Raw genomic sequence first — 20,890 nt, 5'->3', positions numbered from 1 at the left:
ATTTGTTTTTGTTTAGTATGTGGTGGCGATCTGGCTAAAGGAGGATTCTTCCATGAAGAATGGAGACTATCTGTGCACTCTGGACTACCAGCGCATCCACGGCACCTGCTGTAACATCTGTGAGAGAGATTGTGGAAGGGGAGGTGGTGACTGCACTCGGGAAGACCTACCACCAAAAATGCTTTGTGTGCACAATCTGCAAGTAAGAGCATATGGACACACACACACACACACACACACCAATCTTCAAGTAAGAGCCTTTAGACTATCACAAATACACACACACGCGCACACACACACACACACACACACACACACACACACACACACACACCCACCCACACACACACACACACCAATCTTCAAGTAAGAGCCTATAGACTATCACGCACACACACATGACATTATACAGTCATTGTCATTGTGTTTAATGCTAAGTCCAGCACTGAGAGAAGTTTTAACAGGGATCATATATTTATGGCCTACAGGAGACCATTTCCTGCTGGAGACAGAGTGACGTTCAATGGCAAGGACTGTCGTGTCAGTACTGCGCAGAGCCCATGTCTCCAGGACCCACCAAAGATGCTGTGGGACCCAGCAGTGAGTGCAGGAAGCACACATCTAAACCTCCACATGAGTGAATGTCTCATAACCGGTCAAGTTCAAACTGTCAGGGCCATATTTCAACCCCAAATCTAGATAAAATAACTAGTTCTATTCATTACACTTTATAATTATATAATCATATATGCTGCATTTTTTTTTATTCAAAAGACAGTAAATCAGTGATAAATGAAACACATTTCCAGCCAAATCAACAAAAAGATCATTTCCATTAGTGAAATGTGAGAAAATGATATAATACTTAAAATATTATTTTTTTACACATCATAGTAGAATTTGTTATGTCATATTGAATGTTGCATTAGTTGTGAATTCATTAGCTATTAATTAATGAATTCATTAGATATTTAAGAAAAAAAAAACTGTTACCATAAGTCACCATCACCAAAACTCAGAAAGTAAAGAAATCATAAAAAGACTCATTTTATATACAGAGTGTAACTCCTTATTTAATTTCTTATTTTATCTTTTATCCCTTTTTTTAATCTATTTATTTATATCTATATTTATATCTATTTATACGGAGCCCCACACATGACATGCAAGAAAAAATAATTCGTTCCCTCACTGTACTAAAATGTGCACACGATTACTATTGCGTTCCCTTGATCGATTTAGTAAATCGAGGGAACGCAATAGTAATCGATTTAGCCTACTATTTTTTTTCTGCATGGCATTTTCTGCTCCGTATATTTATTTAGATTTTATTAAAATCTTACTCAATTAAAAACCAAAAGTGTCTAGCCAGAAGGGATAAAGAAGATGTTTCCACACTTCATCATACTAACATTTCTCATTATTTCATTTTGATGCATACATTTTATGAATAAGATTATTTAATTAGTACTTCCTTAATGCATATTTAAACTTATTAAAGATATAAAACATACCGCCAGTGTGCATTAACTATAGTAAAAGTACAAACTGCCACATCCACACAGTGACTTAATGGGAAAGAAAGTGATTGTATAAAATCCTGTAAAGCCACTTAGAGATCCTCTGGCATGGATATACACGTGAAACGGTAAATTATTCAAACCTGCATCTCCCCTTTGTTCCCTTTTCTGTGTGGTTTGGGGGCTTTTTGGCCAGGATCCCACCTACTATAATAAAAATTAATATTAATTTCCACTTAAGCCTTTAAGCTCGACTGCCAAAGCCAACGATCTGCTTTCATCTACAATGTATAAAATGTAAAATGTGAAGAGAAAGCACCAGGCAGATATCACTAATGGAGTTAAGACAGCAATGTTGTTTGATTACAGGCCTCTGTGTGAGTCAGTAGTGTTCTGATGTAACAGATCAAGACCCGAAAGTGTTTATCACAAAAATATTGATTCATGACAGTGATCAACTCAAAAAAAAAAAAAAAAAAAAAAAAAAAAAAAAAACTTCAGAGTTCAAAGACGTTTTTTACAGGAAAAAGCATCAGTAGAGTTAGTCTGAGTTCAGATGAGTTTTTTCTTGTGTGTGTGTTCAGGTTGTGCGGGCTGTGGCAGAGATATTAAGAACGGTCAGCTCTGTTGGCTCTAGAGAGTCAGTGGCATTTGGGCTGTTTTAAATGCAAGGCCTGTGCCAAAGTATTGACTGGGGAATACATCAGCAAGTAAGACAAATGTATACACAAAATCCATCCAATTCCATCCAAAATGATAGATGATGTTATGCATTGGTTTGTTTTCTGTATGTGTGCAGAGATGGCACCCCCTACTGTGAGCGTGATTATCAGCTCTTGTTTGGAGTGCAGTGTGAAGCATGTCAGCAGTTCATCACTGGGAAGGTCCTGGAGGTACCAGAAACACACAACACAACACACACAGAGACAGAGAGAGAGAGAGAGAGAGAGAGAGTTCTGGACTGATGACAAACTGACACCTTGAAATACTTTTTTGTGGCTTTTAGTTCATGTCTGTAGCTTTGAGCAGTGTTGTTATTGTTAACTTAAACTATTTAAAAAAAATTAGGATTGAAATAAAATATAAATATTAAATGAAAAATGAAATTAGTTGAAGTACTAAAATTGCATTACTAAAACTAAAACTGGAAATGCGCACTGCAAATATAAAAATAAAAGCTAATTAAAAATAATAAGTATTATAATATTATATAAATAATATTAAAATAACACTGTCTTTGAGGTCATCTAGAGTGTAAAAAAAAAAACGTTTTTTAAAGTTGTAAATGACACATTACTGGAGTACCATTTATGAGTGAAAATATTTTATACACTTAAAGATTTCAAACAAACAGCTTCTATCAGTTTCCTTTTCTAGAAAATGCACCAAAAATATTGGTGCAATTTCTTTGTAGGGGCATTAAAAAAACATGAGGAGCAAAAAAAAATGCTCCTTTGCAATTAAACCAAATCTATTCGGGCAGTCAGCATTAAATTTAGATCTGCTTTTGTTCCGTCTTTTTATGCATTTTTGCAGTGTTGAGCATTATAACCAGTCAATGAATACAGTTCAATGAAATCAGAAGGTTATTTTCTTAATAGAAAAGGTAATTTCTGACCCTGGCATGCACCAAATATAATGCATTAACATTAAACAGAAAGTAGCTTAAAATGTAAACACTTCTGCACCCTGTCAGAATATTTCCAACTTCCTGTTTGAATAGGAAATATGTCAACACAGGAAAGAAAATTGCATTCATCGAATGAGCCATCAAGTGACAACCCAACACAGCGCAGAAATGTTTTCTTTGTATTGAATTCAGTTGCTTAATTCCCTGCATTAAACATTCTGGTCAGCACAAACCATGTTTATCTATGTATTTAATGTAGTCTTGGTCAAATTTTCTTATTTTTCTGTGACCTATTTTGGAATCCTAACCCACCATTGCACAAAACCGCTGTTTTTAGCTGAACAATACATTTATCACTTGACCGCACAAATCATACTGTATGTACCACAACAAAACACACTGATTGTGACACAGATCTGCAGCATAAAAGCATGTTACACACTTCTGATCCCTCATAGATAACTGTCTAGAGTTTCACAACAGGCTCACAGCACACTCCACAGTATTGCAACAGGAAGTTTCATCCAGTTAATTGAATCTGATTGGCTGTGAGAGAGACAGATGCCCTTTCTCATCACCCATGTTTTCAGATGATTTCTACTCTTCGAAGAGAGTCTGCGAACACAGGACATCTCTGTATTACATTCGATAAGCTTGTTGGTTCTGGTCATTTGAATAAAATATGTGTGGTCTCACACGATACACATGCAAAACATCAGCGTCTCTGTAGCAGTCTGTTTGAGTTATCTGTAATAGCTGTTATACAGTTTAACTTTGAGTGTGTGTTTCTCCACAGGCTGGGGACAAGCACTACCACCCCAGCTGTGCCCGCTTGTAGCAGGTGTAACCAGATGTTCACTGAAGGAGAGGAGATGTACCTGCAAGGTGAGTCTCACCCTTCATAGATGCCATATACTGTAAAATATACATTTATTCCGCAGAATGCTTGAACCGGTGTCATTTTACTAAAACAGAATGTCAAAAGCCTTTTTTTATGATGTAAAAGGCCTGGTCAACTATTGTGTAATCATGTAAAATTACTGTGAATAATTGTAGAAAGTTTATCACAGTTGTGCTTGATTTGCGGTGCATTTGACTGATCCGAGTTTGCAATATTGTCAATAATGTCAATATTTAATTCATGTCAGAGTCATTTAAATTAAGTGTATTTGTATTTGTTTTTATTATGTTATTGTTTTTTTAGCTATTTAATTGCTATGTTTAACCAAATAAATTCCTTATAATTTAATAAAATATACTGACAGATCAAATAAAATAGTGTTTATTCTTTTGGTTTACAGTGAGGTTGTTTCACTGATCGTTTTTAGCTGAGTACATGGATTTAGAAAAAAAAAAATCTTGAATGCCTGGGACTAAAGAGCTATTTTTTGTTTAGATTATGTATGTATTTCTGTTTATTTATATTGTATTGTATCGCCTTATGTATGTTGTCTATAGTATTGTGCAGACAGCGATACACCATAGCATTCAGAAGTTTGGGGTTTATTTTTTAAATGTTTTTGAAATATGTATCTTATGCTATCTTAGGATGCATTTATTTGATCAAAAATAGGGTTAAAGCTATAATATTGTGAAATAGTATTAGAATTTAAAAGAGAAATTATTTCTCAGATGCAAATTTTCAGCATCATTACTCCAGTGCATTTGAAATAGGAATCTTTTGTGACAAATACAAATTATATGTCTTTCCTGCCACTTTTAATGCATCTTTGCTGAATAAAACAATTATTTTCTGACTATATAGTTATTTTTTTATTACATTTTAGCATTACATTTAGTTTTTATTCTTCATGCAGGATCAACAGTTTGGCATCCAGGCTGTAAACATTCGCCCAGAGGCGAGGAGAGACAGAGGGTATGGTCCTTTCCATGTCATTCAGTGTTTACATGTGTGTCCTGTGTTTCTGCTGTCTGTATGTTCTTCTCCACTATACTACTGTTTTTAGTAGACTTTTAGTAGACTCCGGGAACATCACTATAGACTATGTGGTTCACAGTCTTGTGTGATGTCCAACCAAACCCCTGTGTCTTCCTCCACAGCTATTGCCTGCGTCTCTAGCTCTCCTCAGCAAAACAGAAAGGCAGGTACTGTACTCGCTGCTAGCTGCGCCATGGCATCGCATGACCATGTGCTGCCCCTGGAGGCGGCAGGCTGCAGTGCTCCTCATTGGCAGCTACACTGCCGTGCTCAGACCACCTGCTCACAGTTTTAGCCATAAACCATCATTAACATCTGGTTTGGTCCATCTCACAGACGCTAATGCCACGGAACAGATAGTTCAGCCCAGTTCCTTTGTTATTGTGCCACACAGGCCTCAAAACAAGCTAAGCTGCTGTAAACACGCATGGTGCATTTCAGCATTTCAATATGCTGAGTAATATCAGATGCACTTGCATTTTGATCCTCAAGCATTTCCTGCCATCGAAAACATGAAATTGCCATCGATGAGTCTCATTCATTGTGTGGAAGGCAAATGAATGATTTATTTTAGTTTTGTTTCCAGGATGATGTCATCATTTAGTCCTATCTTTCACAATATACGTATCATTGTTCACAGGTTAAAGTTTTCTTACATATATATATTTGAATATGTTATATATATTACAAAATGTATGTTTTAATGCTAAGAAGGATTTATTTATATATATATATATTGTTGTTGTTGTTGTTGTTGCACTCATTTTAGATTTGTTGTGCATTCTTTGTTGTTTATGAAGAGTCTTAGCCTTGATCAGCTGATTGATTTTCTGCAGTATGATTGGCCAATAGGTCATGAATATTTTAATATAACATAATGTATCTCATTTCAGCCATGTGCAAGGAGTCACAAAATGTGTTGACGTATAAAAGGTAGACTACATTAGGCTAATGTGATGCACAGTAAAACAGCTCTTCTGGTAAAGGCTAATGCAACATTTATCAGGTTTACTGAATAATCACGTCAGTGGTGAACATCCAGTGGTTTAGCTGAGAATGCAAATGCAGATGTTTTTATTTATTGCTTATGTTGTACCTGTGCTTGTTCCACAGCCGACACGCTCGTCGTCCGAGAGTATATGTTCCAGACCTGGTTCAAGCATACCTAGCTCACCGGGTCACACCATTTATGTAAGTTTATCACTTCACCATAATGTAATATATTTCCACAAAATTATTAAGCAGCACAACTGTTTTCAACATTGATAAAGATTATAAATGATTCTTGAGCATCAAATCGGCATATTAGAATGATTTTTGAAAGATCATGTGACACTGACGACTGGAGTAATGATGCTCAAAATTCAGCTTTGGATCACAGAAATAAATTATATTTCACAGTGTATTCAAATAGAAAACAATTATTTAAAATTGTAAACATATTTCGCAATATAACCATTTTTAATGTATTTTAGATTTTTTTTAAAAAGCACTCTTGGTGACTTCATTCAAAAAACATTTTTTACACATTATTTTTGCAGTGTAATTATACATGTAAGTGCTGAGTAATATTAATTAACTACATGTACTGACTCTGATTAGGGTTTGGATTAGGGTTACTTGCATGTAATTATGCATAATTAATTGTTATTGTAATAGTAAGTACATGTAACATGTGCAACAAGGATACCTTAAAACAAAGTGTTACCAAAACATAAAAAAATCAAACTAGTAGACGGTAGTGTAAGTGCTTTTAAAGCTGATTGCTAAAATATCTATAACTACCATATGTTTTGTTGAACTTTAGAGTGTTATAAATTGGCTTAGCCGAGACTTCCTGTAGCTTTCTAGCTGTTAAAACTTCTAGAAGTCCTCTTTCTGATAGATGGATGGCTCTCGTTCCTGTGAATCCTGACAGCGGTGTTAAAATATAAATGTTAACTTAATAAATAAACTCACTTTAACATAAGTTAACGTTTTTTAAAGTAATGTAAGTCTTTTATTATTTTTCTTTATTTAAATGCTCATGCTCAGACCCTTACATTGGCCGGAAAGAGGCTTTTTATGGAACTTTATATTTTCACTGCTGCTGATGTGTGTGCGTGACTCCGTGTGTGTTTGTGTCCCCTAGGCAAAAGTAGACAATGAGATCCTTGATTACAGGGATTTAGCAGCCATTCCCAAGGTCAAAGCCATTTATGACATTGAGCGTCCAGATCTAATCAACTATGAGCCACTTTACACCACCTCACTGGATGAGTCAGAGGAGAGAGAGAGTGTGGGAGAGGTACAAATAAGTCAAGCCGAAGCTCTGTTCCAGTCCTATGACCTCTCTATCTAGACAGCATTATAGGTCACGCACTTCTGATGTGAAGAATGGTTCAGTGGGTAGCAAAATTATGCCACATTCTTGGCAAATTCTACAGCAATATAGCATATATGCACTTAGATCATATAATTAGAATATCATCAAAAAGTTGATTTATTTCACTAATTCCATTCAAAAAGTGAAACTTGTATATTATATTCATTCATTACACACAGACTGGTATATTTCAAATGTTTATTTCTTTTAATTTTGATGATTATAACTGACAACTAAGGAAAATTCCAAATTCAGGATCTCAGAAAATTTGAATTTAACTTAAGACCAATACAAAGAAAGGATTTTTAGAAATCTTGGCCAACTGAAAAGTATGAACATGAAAAGTATGAGTATGTACAGCACTCAATACTTAGTTGGGGCTCCTTTTTCCTGAATTACTGCAGCAATGCGGCGTGGCATGGAGTCGATCAGTCTGTGGCACTGCTCAGGTGTTATGAGAGCCCAGGTTGCTCTGATAGTGGCCTTCAGCTCTTCTGCATTCTTGGGTCTGGCATATCACATCTTCCTCTTCACAATACCACATAGATTTTCTATGGGGTTAAGGTCAAGCGAGTTTGCTGGCCAATTAAGAACAGGGATACCATGGTGCATAAACCGGGTACTGGTAGCTTTGGCACTGTGTGCAGGTGCCAAGTCCTGTTGGAAAATGAAATCTGCATCTCCATAAAGTTGGTCAGCAGCAGGAAGCATGAAGTGCTCTAAAACGTCCTGGTATACGACTGCATTGACCTTGGACCTCAGAAAACATAGTGGACCAACACTAGCAGATGACATGGAAACACAAACCATCACTGACTGTGGAAACTTTACACTGGACCTCAAGCAACGTGGATTGTGTGACTCTTTTCTCTTCCTCCAGACTCTGGGACCCTTATTTCCAAAGGAAATGCAAAAATTACTTTCATCGGAGAACATAACTTTGGACCACTCAGCAGCAGTCCAGTCCTTTTTGAATGCTGTCTGTTGGTAAGAGTGGCTTGACACAAGGAATGCGACAGCTGAAACCCATGTCTTGTATATGTCTGTGCGCAGTGGTTCTTGAAGCACTGACTCCAGCTGCAGTCCACTCTTTGTGAATCTCCCCCACATTTTTGAATGGGTTTTGTTTCACAATCCTCTCCAGGGTACGGTTATCCCTATTGCTTGTACACTTCTTTTTTTCTACCACATTTTTTCCTTACCTTCGCCTCTCTATTAATGTGCTTGGACACAGAGCTCTGAGAACAGCCAGCCTCTTCTGCAATGACCTTTTGTGTCTTGCCCTCCTTGTGCAAGGTGTCAATAGTCGTCTTTTGGACAACTGTCAAGTCAGCAGTCTTTCCCATGATTGTGTAGCCTACAGAACTAGACTGACAGACCATTAAAATGCTTGGCAGGTGTTTTGAGTTAATTAGCTGATTAGAGTGTGGCACCAGGTGTCTCCAATATTGAACCTCTTCTCAATATTCAAATTTTAAATTAAATTAAAAGAAATAAACATTTGAAATATATCAGTCTGTGTGTAATGAATGAATATAATATTCAAGTTTCACTTTTTGAACGGAATTAGTGAAATAAATCAACTTTTTGATGATATTCTAATTATATGACCAGCGCCTGTATATTATATTATAGGATGCTGCTTTAGAAGGCACTTAAACAGTAACTTGGGTTTGAAACAGAGCTTTTGAGTTCAGTATGATATTGAACACAGACTAATACATTTAATAAAAGCGATATTTATTCACTTACAGTAGTACTTCACCTTGCTACACTTTTCTGTTGACAGCTGCAGAGCTCCAGGAGAGAGTGTTCGCCTATGCTAGAAGACAGAGTAAGTTCGTCACATGACCTTTCACCTGTCTGCTGACCGCTGTTCCACTCGGTCTTTCTCATATTATTGGTGTTGTCCTAAACCTCACACTCGATGTGGATTAGCAGTCTTGAAGTAGTCCAGGAGATTGTGTTGTGTCCTATTTCTGATTTTATGATTCAGATGGATTACTCAAGAGTGCTCTTTTATCTGCAGGGCATCCAGATATTTCTTTTTTACTTTTTAAACTTTTAAAAGTCCTATAATTTTCACTGATGACTCTCATTAGATTTCATTATTGTAATGCAATGTTTTTTAAGAAATAAATAAATAACCATAAATTCAAGACAACACAACACATATAATGCTACCAAGATAAATACTTTATTTTTAAAAAGCTGTCTTTTTTTAAGACAGTGAACAGTAGAAATATTTACAGTGTTACAAAAGATTTCGGTTTCAAATAAATGCCATTCTTTTGAACTTTCTATTCATCAAAGAATCCGGAAAAAAACTTTTTCCCCTAAAGTATTATGCAGCACTGCCTTCAATATGATAATAATGTATTTAATTTCCATGTAAATATAGACCAAAGTGCATAAATTAATGCATAAAGCTATGTATAAATAAGCCTTTATTTATTTTTTCCAAATTTTTCTTTGTATATGTATTTAATGTTTTACCCTCTTGTTTCAGACCAGGTCACCCACACCAACTGCTGAGGTGAGTCAGATTTAGAATTGCATTTATTTATTATTATGTGCTTTATTGAAAAATTAATTAATTAAATTTTCATTCCAAATATTCAAGAATTTATTCAAAGATGTTGTGTTGTAAGTGGATCACATTTAGATTTTCAGATGAAACAATAGTGTTTTTATTTTAATTTTTTATGGTGAATGTTTCCTGTTTTTACCAGGGTTACTACGAGATGCGAGAACGAATACTCCATCGGTCAACAAGTCAAGGCTCCATTGGCTCGCCCATTTACAGCCGCCACAATTACACTCCCACCCTGTCACGCTCCCCACAGCACTTCCACAGACCCGGTGAGTCTGCTGTGCTCCAAAGACTCATTTTCAGATTTCATCAAATCAATTTCTTTTTTCCTTCCATGGATTATATACAGTTATCTGATATGGCTTTGTGCTCCCAAAGTGCCAAATAGAGTTTTAAAATAGAGAAAGCCTGTCCAAATCTTTTCTAAAAAGAGCTGGGTGTTATAGCAAGTATTTTCACTTGAATTTTAATTTTCGTAATAATTATGTTCACTTATATGACATTTTTCATTTATTAAATCGTTTCATGTATATAAATGTAACTAGTTATAAATAGCCAGATCAGTGCATATACATCAAATAATCCCATAACCTATCTTATATTTATTTAAAAACAATTAAAACAAAAAATTGTGTGTGTTTTTTATATTAATTTATAATTAATTTTCTATAATTTATAGAAAAATGTATGCCAAAATGCCGTCTCCATATTGGTTAGTTCATAGCTGGCTGAACGTACTGTATCAGTGCATTCTCTTAAAGTGACAGCACTTTCTTTATACTTAATCAAACAGCAACAACAAAGAAATCACTCACTGCTCTTGATTAAATAACTTTTGTAACTTTAATAAAGATGAATCTTTAATTTTTGCAGTCAAATATGCAATGCTGTTTTACATAGTATTACTTTATTCAATTTCTTTACCTAAAAACTAAAGTTTGACCTACCTAAAAAAATTTTTTTGTATGTTTACTCTGTTGTGTTTTTGTGTGCCGTTGCTTAAAGTTAGATAGATTATTCTTATTTTCTTAATTTTTATTTGACAGTATAGTTTTTGCCTAAACATAGCACATACCAAACTGTAACGAAACCGTGACTGTAAAACCGTGATACAGACCGAACCGTAAATTGAACCATTCCACCCCTAACATATATATATATGATTAATCCCTATAGTTAGTGTATATATTTATTTAGTAAAAACAGTTTGTGTGTAAACATGGCTTAATTTAGTTTTTTCCCTCATTCAAATTTTTCTAAACTCTAACTTCTGTCTCTTCGATTTTGGTTAAAATTAAGTTATTATTATTATTATTTTATTTTATTTTATTTTTTTAGATTAATCCCTTTAGTTAGTTTGTGTATATTTGGTAACACTTTAAGGTTTCCTTGTTACAAAAGTTACATGTACTTTCTATTATAACAACATAATTACATGCAATTAACCTTAAACCAATACCTAATCCTAACCCTAACCATATAGTAAATTCATGTAGTTATTTAATGTTACTATAATCTAAATGTATAATTACACTGTAACAAGGACGCCTTAAAAGAAATTACAACTGTATATTTGTATTTATTAAAACAGTGTGTAAACATGGCATATATCAATAGCTATATACCTCGCCCAGCCCTAATCTGAGCTATTCTCCCTATTGACCTTTGACCGTGTTTGTGATTGGAGGCACTGAGCCGTCCAGTGGTCGGAGTTCTCCAGGGGCCAGCACCCCTCCTCTCCTTCTGACTCCCAAACATTTTCACCTGCCAGGTACTGTTGGAGTCTTCCAGCGGCCCACTGTGTGTCAATCCCAGCATGCCCCTGTGTCCAAGCACATGTTCACCATTCATAGCACTTTCTGTGTCTGGTTATCTCTCTGTCTTAAAGCAGTTCACACAGAAATTCAAAGTCTGCACGATCAAACACACTAACAGAAAATGACAAGGTCTTTCTTTGGTAAATGCATATCCAAACTGTATGTGGAGCAGTTGTCAGTTTTTCAGATATGATTGTTTATTGGTGCATTTTGTATGTGTTATCGATTTTGTTTCTCCTTTTAAAACCCAGTATCTCTTATATGAAGAACTAAGATTAACTAATTTGACTTTTCCTTTCTTTTAGATCAAGGAGTAAACATCTACAGAAAACCCCCTATCTACAAACAGCATGGTACAGTCATTTAGAATCTTTGAATTCAATGCTCTATCTTTCACAATAAAGAGATGATTAGGATTTTGACACATGCCTGTTGATTTGTAATGTACAAGCAGTGTTTCCCAACTGTTTTTGTCTTATGTACCCCCACAGCTCAGTATTAATTCACCAACCCCAAAACGTATAACTCGACTTATACTGAATATCATTTAGCATTATCATTAATGTTATTTAAATGCTCATTACGTTGTAACTAGGTTGCTTCCTTTGTCTTCAGTGAGACACCTGGGTCCAGGCACTATGTTAAGACCCTATGTTAAGTCTTCATTTTCAGATTCACATTAGACCAGTCTACCCTTTTATGTAACTGAATTTAAAAAATGATGACTATAAAATTATTAAAGCTAGATCATTTGTCCAAATTTAAGTCATTTGCACCCTTTGTATGGTGAAACCGAAATGCCATAGAGGTTCAAGAATGAAATATCACAAAACAGCAAATGCATTGCCAATGGTACAAATTTGAATGAGAGCTACTTTTCTACTTTTTTTTAACAATGCAAAATCAAACATTTAAAGCACACCATGAGGTACATACACCCTTGGTTGGGAACCGCTGTTTTTAAAGGAATAGTTCACTTAGAAATAAAAATTTGCTGAAAATCCTCAGGCCATCCAAGATATAGATAAGTTTGTTTCCTCATCCTCTGCAGTGAATGGGTGCCGTCAGAATGAGAGTCCAGACAGTTGTAAAAAACATCACAATGACCCTGAAGTAATTCACACCACCACACCAGTCCATCAACTAATTTTTTATGAAGCAAATAACTGTGTTTGTATGAAACAAATTCGTTATTAAGATGTTTTAACTTTTAAAGTTCACTTCTGGAAAAAATACGAGTACATAAGACATAACACTTCCTCCAGTGTTCATCCCTGTTGTCCTCTCACATCAAAATCAACCAGCATATTTGTTTAGAACTGTTTTTGCTTGTAAAAGGTGCTTGATCTGTGGATATTTCTCTCCTGATATAGACGATTAAAAATATCTTAAAATTGGATTTATTTCTTGCAAAAAAACAAAAAAAAAAAGCTTTTCAATTCACAAGGTGTTAATGGATGGACTGGAGTGGTTTGGATTGCCTGTGGATTATTATGAGGTTTTAATAAGCTGTTTAGACTCTCATTCTGATGGCACCCATTCACTGCAGAGGATCCAATGTTGAACAAGTCATGTAACGCTACATTTCTTCAAATGTGTCCTGATGAAGAAACAAACCAATCTGCTTCTCGAATTTTCAACAAATTTTATTATTATCTTTTTTTAATTTTTTTTTTTTTTTTTTGCGAACTATTACTTTAAGTATTGCATTGTGGAGATTGCATCTGATTGAGTTCTTGCCTGTATGTACTTATTACTTTTTATTGGTTGTGTTTAAAATGTTTTATAGATTTATCATTGCAAGCATTAAAGCACTCATGTTGTGCAACTAGCTTCTCTGTTTACTGGTAAAGTCAGTTAACACAGTTTTATTTAGCATCTGCATGACTTTTAAAACAGCATAATATTCAGGCAAGACTGACAATGTATACTGTGCAGAGACTGCATGTTTTCTTTGATTGTGCTTTCACAACAGCAGGTCAATAAAAAGACAGATCTTTACAGTTCATTGGTAAACTAGATAACAGCCAAGGTTGTTACAGCAGCCTGAAGATTTTTATTGAGAGAAAATCAATGTCAAGGAAATTCCGAATATTTCACGTCATAACTGTGTATGGTTTGTATGTCATTGTATCATATTTCTGTGTTTTGTTTGTTTGTTTTTATTTGGAAACTGTGAGTCCCTCCACCTCATTAATATCTGCTTGTGTGCCATTTAACACCACCTCAATGTAAACATGTAAGTATTGTTTGAAGTCTTCTCAGCTGAGCTCATTTCACTATAAATATTAATCAAGCGATCAGTTAATCATCATTAAAGCATCTTCTCCTGATGAGTGCCTGATGAGCTTTCATTCATTTTCATAGATAACAAAACTTGCAAAAAAATTGCAAGATTTTTTTAACATTAGATATGCATAGTATCTGCTAATGTATTTACTGACCCCTTATTTCCAAAACTGGTAACATCATTTATTAGCTATAAAAAATTTTTTTTAAAAAAAGATAACATTGATTTTAAAATTAGAAATTACCCCCTAGTATTACTGTTTGTCAACAAGCATTAAAAAGGGCTACATTTTTAATTTGTTGACATTTAAAGGGGTCATTATCATACAACTTGGTATTATTATTTATTTTTTTACCGCAGGGGTCCATTCATAATTTTAATATCTATGTCAAAGTTGACAGTTTTCTGCTGCCTCTCTGACCCTTAGAATCAAATTGGTGTTTTTTCTTCTTACATTTTTGTTTCTGTTTTAATTTATTGTACGCTTTCTTATAATGCCCTCTTTGCATGTGAAAAGATACGACGCTTTTGCTCTGGCTTACGAGCTGCAGGTTTGCTGTTGAGTTCATATTGTTCATCTCCATCCCTAAATAATCCCCACTGAATCTGCATGTGCAGCTAAATCTGTTAAAATCAGCATAAAAATGATGGGATCTTCTGAAAAAGAAATAATTATCAAATTCAGCGCTGTAGTGCAGGGTTACTTTAGTTAACTTAAAACAAAATTAAATTAAATAAACGTTAACTCAAATGAAATTGTGTGTGTGTATGTATGTGTGTGTGTGTGTGTGTGTATTAGCTGTTTACAAAGCAACATTTTTCCTTTAGTTTTACCTGAAATAAAATATATATTTTATATAAAAGATATATTAAAAACAAACATAAAAAAACACATATATGAAAGATCTAATTCAAAATATTAATTATAAAAAAAATTACTGCTACACACAGCCAGGAACAGCACAATGTTTGGCAGAATGTGCCCTCATCCATACTATTGAAATTAATGTAAATATTAGTCAATAATCAATCTGATGTCAGTAAATTATAACAAGAGGATTTTATTTCAGCTTAGTTTCAGTTGTCTTGTCTTTTTCATTATGAAGGACATTTTTCTTCTGACTGTTTCTGTGTGATTTCATAGTACATTAAACTCTTTTACCTCAAAGAGAAATTGGATTATTCATGATAATTAAATGTTGCTATATTTATCCATAGATGAATTCAGCAGGTCGGATCCCACTGTCTGCATATTAACACTTGCAATGTGTTCTAACGCCAGTGACGGTTTGTCAGATTGCTGCATGGTTTATTTTGGCTGACTGATGAGCTATGGCTTATGATATAGCTATGCATGTTTAGCTTGCAAGCAGACAGCCAGTAGCCAGTACTGTATTTTGTAGATAGTGAATGTGGGTTATCAGAGGCCATAAACCCACGAGCGAATGCCACATGTGGCTTGCAGCAGGCTTTTTCTGCTATCTGTTGGTTAGCTGTTGGTCTAGCCACACTGATGGTCCACAGCCTCCCCCCGGTTTATTGATCTAGATTCAGCTGCCTTTGCAGCCCAAAGCAAGTCTGCTGATGACATCATCAAATCGGCCAAATTCCCCTCAGCGTACACCCCTGGTCCAGACTACCCAGCAAAGATCGAGACAGACTGCTGGTCCTTCCCGATCTTCCATGCTGCCCTAGGTACTTGTCACCCATGATGCATCTGTTCCCACAGTCTCGTTGCTTCTGCCTTGTTCAAGTTTACCCAGAATCAACAATTTCCCGTCATTTACTCACCCACATGTTTTTAGGATCTGTATTATTACTACACAAATGAGGTGTTTCACCAAAAAAAAAAAAAAAAAAAGTTAACATTTTTCAGTGAACTCTAACCTTGATCTGAGGATTAAAAGCAGATGCATTAACAGATTTTTATAGAAAAAATAAAATGCTAATGTTACTGCTTCTGCTCTGCTCTGAAAAACAAAGTGGTCTAGAAACATTTTCACTCAGAAATTGCTTGTGATTTTTACAATTATTGACACTTTTTTTTTTTTTTTTAGTAAATCTGTATGTTTTCATACAGTGTTCGTGTTTTAGGTATTAATAGTTTAATACGAATGATGCTGTTCTTTCCATTAAACACACACACACAGCATCTTTCTTATGCTAAATCGGCATTAAAATTTCTTAAAAACAAAAAAAAAATAGTTTAACATTAAAAAAGGATGAAATCGCCCAGCTAACAGAGAATCTTCTCAGAACATTCTGTCAAGATTCTCTCAAAGTTATGACCAAACATTCTTCCAGTAATGCAAATAGAACATTTGTTCAAAGTGACCTGGTCTTTAATAATATTCTCAAAACATTAGCACAAAAACATAATTTATACATCGCTCATTAAACGTTTTCTCAAACATTTTATTTGGGCGTTCATCAAACATTTTTTAATGTTACTTGTTTCAGAATGTTCAGAGAACATTTAAAACTAACTTTCCCATAATAACATTTTCAAAACTGTTTAAAAAAAACCTTTCAACAACTGGGTTCAGATACCATTCAGAAATATCATTTTTCATAACTAAATTAGAACATATTTTTTAGCTGGGTGAATACAGAGATTGACTTCAAACATTTGTGTTTCTTTCTGTCTTTCTTGTCCATGTGTTACTGTGTAATCATTTTTCTTGTGATTATTTAATTTCTATTCTGTAAACTGTAGCTCTGTAAGTATCAGGAGGTATAAAAACATAGACTGGCTTTCTGCTCAGTCTTTTGCATTAGCTGTCCATCCTTTATTTATACGTTTGTGTGTGTGTGAATGTGTCCTATTCATATGTTTGTGTGGCTGTTGCTGTTGCTGTCCTGCTCAGGAACCGACGGGAGGAGAAGGTCAAGAGAGGAGGATGAGGAGGAGCTCCAGAAACGCAGACAGATTCAGGAGGAACATCTCAACAAGGTCTGGAGATGTCTGTTGATGCAACCTGCTCAACGATGCAATTCAAAGTCTAAAATGATTCTTGTTTCTGATTCCAGATCCAATCTGGTTTGGGGAAAATGATTCTTAAGGAGGAGATGGAGAAAGAGATGATCCGAGAGCATCATGCACGGAGCCTGTCAGCACAGCGCTACGAACATGGAAGCAGTAATGCTCCTCAGTACAATACATTGCACATCAGACATTCATGTTTTAGGTCTTGACTTTCTTCAGTCAGAAACGGTTGTGAGCCATTCAGAATATAATTGAGAATTTACAGTTCCAGCTGAATTCCTGAATTTCAATTGAGGTAGCAAATAGGATGCACAATTTGAATCTGGATTTAAAGGGGTAGTTCGAATGCATGCTCAAATGATACATTTGTTGTTATTTACTAACCCTCATGTCGTTCCAAACCTGCATGCATTTTGTTCTTCTGTGGAACACAAAAGAAGATATTTTGAGAAATGTTAGTAAACAAAACGGCACTGACATCCATAAGATGGCCATAAAATACAGTGAAAGTCAGTGGGACTCGAAACAGTTCTATGAATATATTTTATTTTACATTTGCATAAAAATTTGTCTAAATTGTTTGATTACAAACTTCTTCAAGATAACTTCTGTTGTTTACCACACAGAAGAAAGGAATGCATTAGGGGAGTTAAATAATTGCAGAAGTTTCATTGTCGGGGGGACTATCCAGAATTAATTGAATTAAATACATATTAAATATGTATATTGTAATTAATTTAATTTAAAATCAATTTTAAAAGTACATTCAAAATTAATAATGATATCATTTTTACAATTACACATATATGTGCACTTTCAGAAAAAAAAAGGTAAAAAAGCTGTCACTGGTGCTGAGCCTTTTCAGTCCATATTGGTACCTTAAAGAAACATAGTAGTACCTAAAGTGTATATATTAGTACCTAAAAGGTACAAAAGTTTACCTTTTGTAAAGGTACTGCCAAAATGACAGCTTTTTGTACCTTTTTTCTGAGCGTGTGAATTACTGAACCCATTTCTTTCATAGTAAATGTGTACTATGTTATAAAACTTGCAGATAGAAATTCACCCTCTAAAACAGGCTCACTGCCTGGATATGGGCGTATTGGACTGCATCGGGTAAGATGCTTTTATTATTGTCGCCCAGTATTTAATATTACTTAGTATAATATTATCTAATAATGATAAAAGATAGGTCATTGAACCCATTTTGTCTTTTGTATATTTTGCTCCAGCCTCAGTCGACTGATTTCACTCAGTATAACAGTTATGGAGATGTATGTGGTGGGATGAGAGGTTAGTTTATCAGTTTTTAATTTAAATGAACTTTAATTACATGCATTCATTTGTAATGAGAGCAACAGTAATCACATGTACGCATGTATATTGTGGGAGTAGTATAATGCATATAGATGATAAAGCATCATATAGTACATTGAATACAGTATGATTGAATGTATGGACATAAAAATTAAAATCTTTTTTTATTTTCTTTTTAACAGAGTTTCAGGTATGTAGATATGATTAAATCACTCAATGTGTATTTCCATTTATCCTTACTGCACCCTTAATATGTAATCTTCATATTCATTCATTGTACATCAGATTGAAAGATACAGTTGACATCTCTTTAAAGTACTGGCTTCATGTTCTCTTGCTATTAATGATTTGTTTCTAGCCCATGCATGATGGCCACCGTCCAGCCTCCAGAATGGACAGAGGAGTGTCTATGCCCAACATGCTGGAACCAAAAGTAAGTGTAACATATAGACTAGCATAAAATTATCTAATGTTGAATATGAGTTCACTTATTAGGCTGTTCAGCATTCAGCGATTTACTTGGATGTAATGCAACTATGCTGCCTGATTTATTAGACCCTCCATTTCAGACATTAAAAAGAGTTTGTGGAGAGTTTGAATGTTTTGTACTGATTGATGCATGTTGTTTGAAGGTATATCCATATGAAATGCTTGTGGTAACCAGCCGCAGTCGCTCCAAACTGCCCAGAGATGTGGACAGAACCAGACTAGAGGTAATTTCTCAAAGTATTTGTGCCACAAAACACTGTGTGATGATGTAACCAAAATGCCCACTCAGAAAAATATTTAGGCCTGAAGATTTAAATTGCATACTAAATTTCAACCCATTTGGATTGCACAGATTTAACACGGTATTAGCAAACTAATAAACATAATACACAAATAAATCGATAGGAAAGGACTTTCTGGAATAGTACTAAACCCAATAATTAAACAAAGATTCAAGATTTAGCCAGATTTTAAATATGTTCACTTTAAATTAAATGTAAACACATCTATGCTGATTATAAGAAATTTGAATAATTGCATTTTGAAAATATCTAAATTAAAATCAAACAGATGCAAACTGTTAAAAATAGCCTAAACTATGACGTGATTTTTTTTTTAGTGCAGAAATCTTACCCGTTTCATTTATTAATTTCATATGGATACCAGTTTCCACCACAGGATTAAAAAAATAATAATACGAATAAAATGAAAAAGTGAATTTAAATAAAATTGAAAAAATCACAATACTGAAAAGCCAGCTGTAGAGTATGACAAGCAACGTGACACCGTTGTTCTTTTTCATTAGGCTTTGCCATTCTTGTTTTACCCCTTAATGAATTTGTATAAGTTAATAATCATAACAAGACTTTTTGGAGTGATTTTTCCCTTTTCTTCTTTTTCTCCTGAATTTCTAGCGCCATCTGGCTCCGGAGACGTTCTTTGAAATCTTTGGGATGGCAATTCAGGAATTCGACAGGTTACCTCTGTGGAAACGGAATGAACTGAAGAAGAAAGCCAGACTCTTCTAACGTCTGCACACACTCACATGATGTATCATCCAGCTGTTTACTCCCCTTCTGTTATTTCTTGCATATGATGTCAGTTTATAAAGAACAGAGGGTCTAAACATCTCAAAATTCTCAAATCTCTCTCTCTCTCTTTCTCTCTCTTGTCTCTGTCGCTTTAACTTCCTCTCTTCCAGAAATAAGTCTTCCTCTCTTTGTTCTTTGTTTCTTCTTGGATATCTTTGTAAATCAAGTTCATGCAGGTCGGATTATCCAAACCTTTGTAAATTTGCAGTTATAATCCTCTTAATTCTGTTCCAGTAAAGACTCCTCCATTTGCGTCACTTTTGGTTCAGGGAGGGATTGTAGATGCTACGCTGTGTCTTTGTACCTGTTCATGTATGCATACAAAGAGACTCCATACTAGCATATATCCATGTATTCACCCTTAGCTACTCTACCAGACTCCAGTTAACATCTGTTAATTAAAGGTCAGGTGTTTCATTTCTGTGCCAATAGAATTGAAAAATGATTGTTCGCTGTTGAACACATGTCCATCAGTCAAACCCACATCATTGGTTACTGGCTTCTCAAACTGGTCATTTTTCCATTTGGTGCCACTAATTGTTCAGAGGTGACACACTTCGCCTTTATGCTTTCTGATACTGATTAAACTGTTGAATCGATGCTGATGTCCCTATATATTGTATATTTAATAATATTATGCAGAGGTAAAGTAATAATGAACTGCATTTGATTTTTTTTAAGAGTGAATACTTACACTGTAAAAAAGAATTTGTTGAGTCAACTAAAAATATTTTGTTACCCCGCTGCCTAAAAATTTTTTGTTATCTTGACAAAAAAAATCTTGTTGAAACAACTTCAAACTAGAGTGGAGTTAGTCCAGGTAACAAATTTCTTTAAGTTGACTTGACTATTA

The 20,890-nt window shown here is 34.7% G+C and overlaps 1 protein-coding gene across 4 annotated transcripts; it reads left to right on the top strand.

Moving 5' to 3' along the window:
• Window positions 1–505: 505 nt before the first annotated feature.
• Window positions 506–20,636, top strand: LOC113080389 (actin-binding LIM protein 1-like). Of its 4 annotated transcripts, XM_026252558.1 has the most exons (22): window positions 506–600; window positions 2,105–2,230; window positions 2,320–2,413; window positions 3,947–4,035; window positions 4,968–5,026; window positions 5,212–5,256; window positions 6,203–6,280; window positions 7,221–7,376; window positions 9,244–9,288; window positions 9,964–9,990; window positions 10,187–10,316; window positions 11,735–11,818; window positions 12,170–12,217; window positions 15,703–15,849; window positions 17,022–17,107; window positions 17,185–17,293; window positions 18,195–18,256; window positions 18,373–18,433; window positions 18,640–18,647; window positions 18,816–18,890; window positions 19,090–19,170; window positions 19,861–20,636. In XM_026252558.1, the coding sequence occupies exons 3-22, from the start codon at window positions 2,322–2,324 to the stop codon at window positions 19,972–19,974; spliced, it is 1,596 nt and encodes a 531-aa protein (XP_026108343.1). In that variant the 5' UTR covers window positions 506–600; window positions 2,105–2,230; window positions 2,320–2,321; the 3' UTR covers window positions 19,975–20,636. The 4 variants fall into 4 exon arrangements, with proteins under 4 accessions (XP_026108343.1, XP_026108346.1, XP_026108344.1 ...); XM_026252561.1 differs by lacking the exon at window positions 11,735–11,818 and having other exon boundaries at window positions 510–600; window positions 15,721–15,849; XM_026252559.1 differs by lacking the exon at window positions 11,735–11,818 and having other exon boundaries at window positions 510–600.
• The last annotated feature ends 254 nt before the right edge of the window (window positions 20,637–20,890 follow it).

Source organism: Carassius auratus, unplaced genomic scaffold (genome assembly GCF_003368295.1).
Source record: "Carassius auratus strain Wakin unplaced genomic scaffold, ASM336829v1 scaf_tig00031190, whole genome shotgun sequence".
Classification (NCBI taxonomy): Eukaryota; Metazoa; Chordata; class Actinopteri; order Cypriniformes; family Cyprinidae; genus Carassius; species Carassius auratus.
The sequence above is the reverse complement of the archived record's forward strand: the minus strand, read 5'-3'. Positions and strand labels throughout refer to the sequence as shown.